Source organism: Pelmatolapia mariae, linkage group LG20 (genome assembly GCF_036321145.2).
Source record: "Pelmatolapia mariae isolate MD_Pm_ZW linkage group LG20, Pm_UMD_F_2, whole genome shotgun sequence".
In the NCBI taxonomy this organism is placed as follows: domain Eukaryota; kingdom Metazoa; phylum Chordata; class Actinopteri; order Cichliformes; family Cichlidae; genus Pelmatolapia; species Pelmatolapia mariae.
The window spans coordinates 5,733,504-5,745,932 of NC_086244.1; the positions used below are offsets into that span (position 1 = coordinate 5,733,504).

At 40.2% G+C, this 12,429-nt stretch overlaps 1 protein-coding gene across 1 annotated transcript in view; it reads left to right on the plus strand.

The window, feature by feature from the left end:
* Window positions 1-12,429, plus strand: part of LOC134618878 (XK-related protein 7-like) — a 105,581-nt gene that overhangs the window by 84,648 nt on the left and 8,504 nt on the right. The window contains exon 2 of the mRNA XM_063464478.1: window positions 4,661-4,860. Within this exon, the coding sequence (XP_063320548.1) occupies window positions 4,661-4,860 (200 nt within the window). The remainder of the gene's footprint in view (window positions 1-4,660; window positions 4,861-12,429) is intronic.

The following is a 12,429-nucleotide window of genomic DNA, read 5'->3' on the forward strand; positions in this document are numbered from 1 at the left end:
TTTAAATGAAGTGAGTATAACAGTTTAATTTCTCTGTGTGTAAGCTTCCCTCTAGGGTTCATTCTTGGTTCAGCATTACACTTAGCAGCATTTCTCTTACACCACACACACACACACACACACACACACACACACACACACACACACACACACACACACACACACACACACACACACACACACACACACACACACAAGTTCAGGGTCTCTAACTGGAGGAAGAGGAGAGGCTACTAGGGAGGAGAGGAGAGCAGTAACAGAGATGAAGGAGAGGAAGAGGAGAGGATTCATATAGATTTGATAGATTGGAAGCTTGAGGCCGAGAGAACACCTGAGGGAAGAGCAAAATAAATTGGATGGAGAGAGAGAGTGAGAGTGAGCAAGAGAGGTAGGGAAAGAAATGGGAGAGAAAGACAATAGCTGCATGAAATTGGATTGAGAGAGAAACAAAATGAGAGATAACAAGCAGAGGACAGAAGGCAGAAAGAGAGACAGGAAAGAAAATCTGGAAAAGGGTAGAGGATGAAAGAGACGAGGACGAAGCAGGAAAGAGGGAACGTGGAAAAACAGTTTTTAAAGGAAAGAAAGAAAACACGACAGAAAATAGAATATTATTTATTGTCACTTCACAGGTATGATAACATTTGCATGGTTTCTGTCATATAGAAATGAATAGAGACATAAATAAAAATATATATATGTGAATTAATAAAGCATTATGAACTGACTGATCCACCAAGTGTGACTTTAAAAAAAGCAAGAAACTGAATAAATTTAAGAATTAAATCTAAAAGAAAAAAAGGTGTGAAAGACAAACAGAGATTTAGAGGTGAAGGAGAGAGAGAGGGAGAGACAGAGAGACATAGAGAGTGAATAAAGAAATGCCGGCAGTGCTTGGCCAGCAAATTATTTGCAGAGCTACAGATTTCCAGGCTGCCTTGTTGGCCTTCCTGCATGTCTGTCACCCTGTGTGTGTGTGTGTGTGTGTGTGTGTGTGTGTGTGTGTGTGTGTGTGTGCGTGTTTCTAAGGGGGCTTGTGTGTTGAGGTGTGTCGACCACGTACACATGTGCATCCGTGCTTGTCTGTGCTAGGCAGGCTTGAACATCACCACATATGCTGACGTGTGTGTGTGCGTGCGTGTGCGTGTGTTTGCATGTGCATACACTCCCAGGTTATTTTTACCCTTCCATTTAAAATCTGCTTGGGGATGCAGAAGCACAGGAAGTGAGTGTCGTCTCACTTTTCCTCCAAGCGAGCTTCGCTTCTCCTCCACATCCCGTCTGCTTGTTGTACTACTACCACTGTCTGCCATCCTCTTCTCCCATGATGCATCAGGGCCGCCTCCTATATACAGAGACAGAGATGAAATTCATGTACACCCAAAAACCATTTAAAGAAAATTCACTTGTATCTGTAGCCGATGATGACTCATCTCACACCAGAAAAATTAGGTGAAAACCACAAACTGTAGCTTAAGGAAAATATATTTCATACAAATATACAGATTATTTTGTTTTCATCTCTGATGATTATGAATATGTTGGATGATTAGGACAGCGGCCAAGTTTCCTCTGAGTGCAGATTTCTAACACAGTGAGCAACATGAATGTTTCAGATGTCAAATTTTTGTGTTTAGGTGAAAACAGATGTTTAAAGTGATTCTTGCGAAAGTAATTTTTGCTTTTTGCCTCCTTATTTATTTAAATATCTACAGCAGAGGTAGATCTTGTAAAGTTAGCATCAGAAATGAAGCCACAGCTTCATCTGACCTAACGCCTTTTTCACTGCAGCTTTTGAATTTATCAGTACAGGGAATAACAATCACAGCTTCAGTATGGGGAATAATAATCATAGCATACATATAAGGACTCACAAATGTCAGAAAATTCCTTGAGGAAAATGAAACTATTGGAATGGATGTGAAGGAATGTACAAAGAAGTGGACAAAAATCTTTGTCCTCACCTCCCACGATACTGATAGCAACAAAGGGAGGGCACCCAGAGGTTGCATTATAAAACGCTGGGTAATTTATACTTAATGCACCAGCACAAGCATAAATGCTACGAATGACATCAGCCTTTTACAAAGAGTACATTGTAGACTCTACAAACATTCACTGCAGAAGTCTAAATCAGGCCTTTGATTGTGTTATTTCAGCTACTTTAACAGGCCACAGTTGCTGTACACCTGCAAACCACTTTGCAACCCACCTATCAGCTCATTGTACGCGTGTGATTTAACCAGTGTTGTGTCCACCGTCAGTGATGTTTCTCTCCTGTTTTAATGAGGAGATCTTGCAGTTGCCACACCACAGAGCTGTACACCTGGATATAAATGACTACAGGTGCTATAACAATACTGTGTCTCCTAAAACTACAGTTTAAAATCATTGTAGTGCCTCCCGTCTGTTTTCCATAAAGTTAGCCTGTTTTTTTCTTTGCTAATACATCATCACTTTAACACAGACTTTATTTTGCACCACAGGTGAAAAATATCAGATTTCATATCGTTACTTGTCACTAAATAAAAATAATACTGCTCACCTGTATAGACCATTTGAACCATTGTAACCAAAACTGTCACTGAAGGCAAACAAACAACAGCAGGACGTCAGAGCTGAGCAGTGACAGCTGAGGATGAAGATGTTTTCCTCTGAGGTGTTTTTGTCCTCTCGGGAGAGCGGCACGTTGAGGTTTCACATTTTCTGAAAGATGTAATTCAGCTTTTATCCCTGCTGTACGCTACAGTCTGCTTCTCACTATGTTCATGCACAGAGCTGCAAATCAGATTATTCACATTTGCTAGAGACGCCAAAATAAGTGGGAAATAAAATGTTTACATCAAGTTATAAAATCTATTGTGAAATCTTTTTCAGGAGAATAAAGACAGGAGAAAGTCTTTATTTTAGAATACGAATGAAAAAGGAACCATTCACTCAAATTACAGATAAATTTTAGTGGTGTTTTTCTGTTGATTAGAGATCCATGCAGGGTGGATTTACTGGAACTTTTCTTTTTAACACTTTATTTTTATTGGAAGTTTTGTTTTTGTTTTTTGTTTTTTTTACAAAACATTCAGACCCTTAACAAGTACAGAGCATCTAGGCTAGCAGAGACGCATTAAAAAAAAGATACATTCATTTAAGGTACAATCAAATCAAAATAGGAATTACAGCAATGATACATTTGGTACCAAAATTTATAATATTTTTCATTTCATTCAGGTAAAGGTCCCATTTTTTCCAGTACTTCTCAAATTTATCAGCAGCAAGTCTTAATGAAAAAGTCAGTCTCTCCATTGTGTAAATTTCCAGTCCAAAAATGACGGTGGATCCACGTTTAGCCATTTGCGAGTTATGGCTTTCTTTGCACCAGCCAATAATATTAATTAAAGATATTTGTCAGATTTCCGCACTCCTTGGGGTAAATCCCATAGATAAAACACAATGAAATCAGGGGCCAAGTTCAAGCCCATCATGGTATTGATTTCTGTTATAACTGCTAGGATTTACTGGAAGTTTTTTGCTGTTGAGCTTTTGAAATCTATTCTTTTTTATACTCTGGTGGGAACAGAGCCAAATATAACCAGGGCCAGTGTGTTTGTGTGTTAGCAGAATCCCAAAGAGGTCACGTCTGGCTCTAATACTCTTACGTATTTCACTTGTTGACCCCTGACAGAAGCTCTTGAGTTTGTTCACCTGATTTCATTTATCAGAAAATTCTTCTATTTTCTACCACTAATCTACTTCTGGGTCACTCTGCTGCAGTCTCTGTGTGGCATTCAACTTAGCCAAGAGACATAACTTCTCCTGGGTTTGCCCCGGGGTCTCCTCCCATGCCTGAAACACCTCACCTAGACGCCCCCAGAAGGCATCCTAATCATATGCTGGAACCACCTCAGTTCCTTTTGAGAGCAGAGGAGCAATGGCTCTACTTCTAGATGCCAGACCTGCTGACTCTGTCTCTGAGAGTGAGCTCAGACAATTTTATAGCCGCTGTTTGTATCTACACTCATTTTCTTTTCGGTCACCACCCATGGCTTTCGGTGGGGGTCAGAAGGATGCTTCAGATTCACTGCAGACAAATTCCCCAAACCGTCTCTCAATCTCTTGCTTCACACTTGTGAACAAGACTACCAGATTTTTGAACGCCTTCAGCTGAGGCGCCAGCTCATCCCCAGCTGTGAACAGGCAGTCCACCTTTTTCTGGCTGAGAGCCACAGACCCAGACTAGGAGGCTTTCACTCTCATCCCCGATGCCTTTTCAGTCAGCTGCAAATGCCCCAGTTCAAGCTCGAGGTCACTGCTCGATGAAGCCAGTGCACAGCAGAGCAGAAGAACAGTGTGTGACTTCTAATTTTAGTCAGTAGAAATCTGAATTGCTCTGATAACATATCTCAGAGACACAGTTTCATTTTCATCAGTTTATCCAGTTTTCATCAGTCATTTTTTCCCAGTTTTTCCCAAACATTTTCCAGACTTGCTTGGTGAAGATGTCATGTATGTTCATCCATAAAGCCCAAGCTTTTACTTTGCCACTGCAGTTTTTAAAGTTATTATTGGTTTATTTTTGGGTTGACTTTCAGGTGGTAACTAAAAACAAAGGCTGATGTTTAATGGGATAAATCACCACCCTTAAACCTCTTTCTCTCACCCTCAGATACATCCACGCCCTCTACCTGGGTGCCAAGAGCCGCTGGAACAGCAACGGGCCCCGCCGCCAGTTCCACTGGAGGCTGATGTTTGAGAGCGCTGACATCACCATGCTCCGCCTCCTGGAGGCCTTCCTGAAGTCGGCTCCACAGCTCGTTCTGCAGCTGAGCATCATGGTCCATGAAAGCGGTGTTCTGCCTCTGCAAGGTGACGCATTCAGCCGTCTTCTCCTTTTTCAAAGATTTTTAAAATTCTTGTTCTTAGAATAAATGATATACAGCTTTATTTTGCTTTTTTTTAGCCATCATTACCAGTGGCTATCATAAGACTGGGCAAAGTTTTCTGCTTGGGCAAACAGCACTATTGCTGCAAAGACCAACGCATGTCATAGACGAAGAAGCAGAGGGTCAAAGTAAAAGGAGGAAATCAGTCTATAAACCTACTTGATTTGAGCTAAGAAATAAGAACCAAACTGTAATAAAGCAAACTTATTCTGTGTGTGTGAATGTGTGAGTGTGTGATATCACTAGGAGAATCTATGCTTTATTCATGCACCTCTTACAAGAAGCAGATTGGCCTTTGATGAATAAAACAAAACAGTCTCTCTCTCTCTGTGTGTGTGTGTGTGTGTGTGTGTTCACTTCAGTACTTTTCACACTCCGTGTTCACACACACCTGGCGGGCACCAGCAGCAGCAGAAGACAAGTGTCAGAAACATATTTAAATAGTACAAAACACACAGCTGACTCATAAAACCCACAACGCACACATCTAGTCTGCAGAATCCAAAAAAACTAACTTCCTGCATTTGAATATCTTTAAAGTTCACCTTTACTCTCCTGCTAGGACTGTGTTCAGTTGCAGATGAGTGGAGGGCAAACATCTGTGCGAGGCACAGCCGTGGCTGCGGTGGACGCAGGGCACACCGACTGTGCTCAGTGTAGCAGCGATATCGACGTGCATGGCTGCAGTGACAACACAGAGTCTGCGTCTCTGCAGGAAACATAGTACATCTGCTTTGACATCCATTAGAAGACGACTTACGGCCCTTTGAGAGTGTAACACTGTGTTATTTTAATATTTCATGTTAAAAAAAACAAAAATGTTTAAATCCGTACAGTCAAAGATCAGTAATATAATCAAGTCTTCTAATGCAGGTTTTGTGAATATCACAGTTTAGATTGTTATGCTTAACTGGTGAGCTCACAGATTACACTCGTTCAGAAAATCATAATGAAGTCATCAGTTAATAAGAAATGGCATATTTAACAAAATAAAATCCCGTGATTTGTTCTGTAAAGTTTAAAAAGTGGATCGAGTGCAGAAAGTAGTTATTAGGAAAAAAACTGTAAGTTAATAACAGCTAAAAATAATAAAAACTGCTGAACAGTGATGGCATAAAAACATGAAACTACATCAAAATAATAAGAAGCACCGGAGCTGACCAGACTAGAGACACAAAGAGATGATGTGCACCAGAAGAAGAAAGCCTCATCACAATAAAATATTCAAGTGATTAACAAGTACCTCAATTTACTACTTAAGTACTCTTCCTGAGTAAATATACCTGATTACAGTACAATTTAGCCTTTGAAAGCATGTTTTTATAGGGAACCTATTGTGTGCAGTAGCTACAGTAGCTTTGCATAAGTCACTACATAATAATCAGTCATAAAAGGCTGATAGGGTGTTGTTGTCATCCCCCCAGGCAGGATGCCAGGCAGGCGGCGTGGACACTGAAGTGTGTGAATGCAGTTACTCGAGAATCAGGCGATGTAGGATTTTCAAATTCTTAAAATAGGAGCATCTATTAAAACTCTGGGGTTTTTGGGGTGGCTGTAGCTCAGGTGGCCAAGCAGGTCAGCCACTAACCAGAAGGTCGGTGGTTCGAGCCTTGGCTGCTCCAGTCTGCATGCCAAATATCCTTGGGCAAGATACTAACCCCATGTTGCTCTCCGATGCATCCATCGGAGTGTGAATGTGTATGAATGGTAGACTACTTAGCACTTAGGTCAGAAAAAAGTGCATGTGTGATTGCGTGAATGAATTAGTTGTATAAAGCGCTTTGAGTGCTCAGATAGAGTAGAAAAGCGCTATATAAGAACAAGTCCATTTACCATTTACTCTCACAAGTTTTAATCCCGGTGACCTTGACCATGTAAGACGTCACTTTTCCTGCAAATCACCCAGCATTCTGAAATTTATGCCATAGGTGTGTGACCTAGGAAGCTGAGGGGCTCTCATTAAACGAGCTGTGGTAGCTCCCATCTTCCTCTCTTTAAGACAACTTTCTTCTGATTGGCTGCCCCCTAAAAAAAGAGGTGAGTGGGCGTGGCTTCTGTGCTCACAGCCAGAGCTGTGCACACTGAGATGACCGTATTAGGTTTAACCACTCTTTATGACATCATTCATATTAAGGATGAGGAAGAACTGTGAAAAAACAAACCTTTTGGCTTTCAGGCATTATTCATACACACACCTGCATTATTTGTGGGTTTATTTAGGTTTATTATGAGAGCTTTAACATTTTGAGCAGTATGTGTGAAAAAACTGGGAAATGTATAATAGATGCTTTTTAACCTCGAACCGTCCTTTGTGTCCCTCCTTACCAAACATCCTTTATCTCATAGTCTAAAAACGAAACTCCTCTCAGAGATAAACGTGTCCGAGCTCTCACACACAAATATCCCTGTCTACTTTGACCTACCATCTGTTAAAAAGCATTCATGTTTTTTAATGTGGGCACTCATACATACGCTCCTGCAGTGCCGGCAGTACTGAAGAGCTGAGAAGATTCACCATCATTGCACTATCATTAGCCATTATCATTTTATCTGTCACACGAATCGAGTGTCGGTGTAGCCAATTAATCATTCAAGTCATCTGTTAAGGACAAATCCCAAACATTCGCTGGTCCCAGTTTCTCCAAATGCCGAGCTTTCCAAGCGTAACAAACTGCATCTGTCACTGTTTAGTCACAATTCCCTTTGTTTTGGGTTCATTTATTGCAAGGATATTTTGGTGTATTTTCTCAGGATAGTTGTTGTGTTGCTAACCTGATTTATAAATTTGGTTGTGATTTATCAGCTACAGTAATGGAGGCAGTTGTTGATTGGGAGAACAGGCTGCGGTTGGATTAAGTTCATCTCAGTTTGTAGACAGGTTATCTTGAAAAGGTGATTTTCCATTTACTTATTTATTTATTTTTGCTTTTATTTTCTAATCTATTTCTCTTCCAGCTACAGTAACTCTAACATGATCAATGTTCCTCCTCCAGAACATTACACTGATAGCTCCATCTCCATATTTTCCCTTAATATGAAATGTACCACTCCACTCAGATTGGGGGTTTTCTTTATCAGACTTGTTTTTCATGCTCGCAAAATCTGCTGTGCTTAATCTCTACTCCAAACCATTTTCTTGGCCACAATTACCGGGGCAGTCCGGAGAGCGAAGAAGACTCGATCCAGAATTGCTTTCACCCTTTGAAAGCAATTCCCTGTGATTTTATCCCAGGAAACAATCATTTTCCTGTTTTTCCTTCTTTTTTTTGCATCCCCATCCACTAGGCGATTCATTGCAGATCTCTCATTGTTTATAGACAACATCATCCGTTCCTTGAAATCCCGGGGGAGATGGTCTGGGGTCAAACGTTTGGCTCTCTCATCTCTCAACTTTTAGAGATTAGAGACACTGTTTGGATCCCAGAATCCACATTAACTAAATGAACCTACTGATCACTGACACCACATTGTTACTAAAATCTGAAACAAATCGATTTACACACAAACAGGTTGTTGTTTTTTTGCAGTTTTAATTTGCAAAGGGGTAAAAGAACAAATAAAGAACATGGCAGCATGGCTTTTGACAACAAATAATAGAACCATTTATAGAAACTCGCCATGGTCAAAGGATCGAGTCAGAGCCTTCCATTCAAAGACGGCTTGTACAGTTGACTTATTACGATCTTATAAAGACTGTATAAAGACGAAACATGATGCGATGGACACATCAGTAAGGCCAGCTTCACGCAGAGAAGGGCACAATCATAAAATATTCCATCACATTGATGACGCTTTAAAAACAACAAAAACTACATAGAATAAAGAACGCTTAAACATTCCTCCAACATCTTAGAATTTGAAAAAACGAATCCTGTCATTGGTTTTCTTCCAGGTCAGGGTCATGGTGGCTGCAATCATCCCAAAACATCCGACTTTTTCAGGACGTTATTGAAATGTTACCCAGCCAGCTGAGAAAAGTAGTTTCCTCCCATCAGGAAAAGTGCTGTAAAGTAAAATAACTGAACGATATGATCTGCTGCATCTCCAGCGAGTCTCTCATCCACAGTCTTGGACTCAAGTTATCTTGAGTAATCTTGAGAGGCTGAAACATATAAAGCAGTTCTAAATGAGTCCGTGTTAGAGTGGATCTCCACCACAGAACAAAGACTGCTGTTGCCAGCTGTGGTCCAAGATGGTCGACTGGAAGTGCGAATAAACTTGGGACGAGATCCTCTCAGCTGAAGCAGCTGAATGATATCAAAGACATCAAATAGCACAGATGTAAAAACCCAAATAGTCTGAGTTCAGTTCATGCAATACCAGATGTTTCAGTTTCTGTGAAATTCTGTGGAGATCATTTCCTTTCCAAAATTAAAGCAGCTTAAGGGGAATGACTCATATATCAAATCAAAGTAGACAGAGGTTTGAAGTTTAAAGAACTCCCTTTGCTTTATTAATACATATATAGCATTTGTCTGGTGAAGGCAGCCCATAATTTTCTCTCTTCTTAATGCTGCTGAATCCTCTTGAGACATATTGTTTCAAGCAGGCTGTACAGTAAAGGAGTGACGGCTCCCTCCTTTAATCAGACCTCATTAAGGAAACACTCTGTGGTTTCTCTGGCCTGCCACTGGTCTGTGTTAAATTGTTTTTGTTCAAATATGGAACAAAACCGTTGCTGTTTTGTCACGATATTTTCCAACCAAGCCGCACAGACGCCGAGAATGTTTCATTTTCTGTTCGCAACGCTTGATGTTGTTTTAATAGTTTCAGCCATTTCCCCCCATTTCCATTCGTGTTAGACGAAACAAGCTGATGCATAAAGAGAGCCAAGTTTAGAAATAAGGAGACAAACTACAAACACTGCAAAACTGAAGACAAAAAGAGAAAAGTATATTAAATACCAAAGAAACATGTCACATTTAAACAAAAATATGTGCCTAGCACTGTGTCCCTGCTGTGCTAGGAAAATCTTACATGTGCAACAGCATTTAAATTAAATAAAAGTGAAAAAGTAAAAAGAGATTTTAAACACAATAAGTTTTCTGACTTATGAAAAAATGGCACTCTCCAGCTGAAGACCAGTTCAAACTCTGCACCTCCGAGTCGACTTTAAAGTTTCTTTTTAAGGTTGATCTCAGTTTTTAAGAGAAATATTTTAGAAAAATCTTCAGATTAATCAAATGCAAAGTCGGTGCCGCTCTTTCTCTGCTCACATTTTAATGCCTTCTCAGTGTGATTCACGGCTAATTTGAGACAAGACTGCATGATTAACACGCATGAATATTTAATATGCTAAACTGTGCTCTGGGCGGTTCGCGGCAGGCCTGAAAGTTACATGTGCGGGCTAATGATTATTTGACTTCAGTAGAAACTGGTTCAAGTCCAGATAAATTTGACAACCCTAACCCTTTTTTTTTACCATAGTAAAATATATATATATATATATGTATATATATATATATATATGGTAAAAATGGTATATTTGGAAATCTCTACATTACAGCAACCAAGAAATTCAAAAAGGAAAGGAATGCAATCAATTAAAATGCAATTAATATGCAATAAGAAGAATAACATGAGTGATGGTGGCATGAGGTGGTGTTTGTCCTTGTGTCAGTGGAGTTAAACCAGATGTCAGAGAAAGGTTTCAGCCATATTCCCAGTAAGTTCACCAATCTCATCCTTATTATTGTCCAAACCTCTCACATTCCTTAAGATGATCACTTGAACAACTCCAGCTCTGAATCCTGGAGTAATCCCAGACTTTCTAAGCTTCCTGTTTCTGTTAGCAACCTGGGAGTGTTCCTTTCCTCATACAGTAGACTCATGAAGAGATCCCAGACGTCAGGACTTCCTTTGTCCATCCTCAGGATTATAGGACTCACTGTGGGAATGGATTGAGATCACTAGTAGACTTAGTAGTTATAAAACACATTTTACCTTTGCCTAAATCAAAATGAGAAAAAAGAACTGACTTTAGAAGATGACAGAGTTCTTAAAATAAAAAAACAACAGGAAATGCTCCAGCAGGCCTCCACTCAGCACGACGGGAAATAAATAAACACATTTTAAGCTCGGGGAACAAGCGTGGAAAAAAGAGAAAAATGTAGGAGCATGTTCAAAAAACGAAAGCCATACTGCTTCAGGGTGAGATGGTTCTTAGTACTTCACATGTATTCCCACCTGAAGGATTAAAGCTGGGACTAAAGTTTTGTGACTCCAAATAAAAAAAGGCAAAACCATACTTTAAAATGGGCAACCTACCCTGTGAGGTCTTCTGGTTGTGCTCCTCCGGATCAGTTTAAACAGTGCAGCTGTCTATAGATGGCTCATTGTTCTCAGCACATGTATGTGATTATCTCTGATTTCACCAAAGATCTCAAGGATCAGTACTGGTGATGAGAAGTTGGCTGCTCCACACAGACTAAACTGCATTTTTCCTCACTGCTTAGCAGGTCACTGAGGAGCAGATTTACATTTACATTCACAAGAGTGCGCACCACGAATTCACACCGAAGCTGAGTGCTTGTAGCTGCAGTCTTGGGTCTCCACGTTTGCCAATTTGGATCGCTGGGACTTTGTTTTTCTCCCCTAAACTTAAATTCAAGTTAAAAGCTGGAAGTTATTTGATCTGACTCTTGACCCACCGGGAGAGATTCAGTGTGCTTTCAGTTGACAACGGTCAAAATTGGACTCCCAAGCAGACGCCTAATAGAGCAGCATTACTAAAAGAAGACCTTGATAAGAAAAGAAGGCACATTTTTATCAAGTACATTTTTTCTTAGTTACAGAACTCACGGACTACATCTCAGACACACAACATTTTATAATACAAGCAATAAATCAGCTTACAATTACTTGACCACATTACTGAGCCACACAGGGCAATTTAAACTAACTCTGTTAGTTAAAATTGAAGAATCCCTGATAGTGATTTTGATCCTTTGTTGTAAGTTGATCTTGTGCTGTCTGTGTTTCTTAGTCCAGTGTAGTGAAGACTTTTAGTTGTGTGATTCATTCTCTGAGTTCTAGCCTCCCCTCTCCGTTTAGTTGTTTGTGTTTGTTGTCGTCCTTCCTTTGCCTTATTCACTGTTCATGCCTCAATCTGTGAATTTCTCGTCAGTATTACTCTCCTTTGCTAGTTAGCTGCATCTCGATGTGAGTTGTACATCGTGTCTCTTGATTATGTTCAGCTGTCTCGTTACCCTCCTGTGTTCAGACCCCCGTCAGCCTTCTGCGTGTAGCCTCGGGCTTCCCTTTGTTGTGTCATCTGTTTAGTCAGCGTACTTTGGCTGTCTGAGTTTCCTCGTGTTATTCCCGGGATGCTCCTGTGACTATTGGATTTCAATTTGCTTGCGTTTTTGATTTTGTTTGGATTCTGAAAGCCTGATAAACGGCTCACCTTTTATTTGACATCTCAAACTCTTTTTTGCATCCGCACGCCACACAATCTACACACTGTGACATCCAAATTTAAGATGCAGTTTAA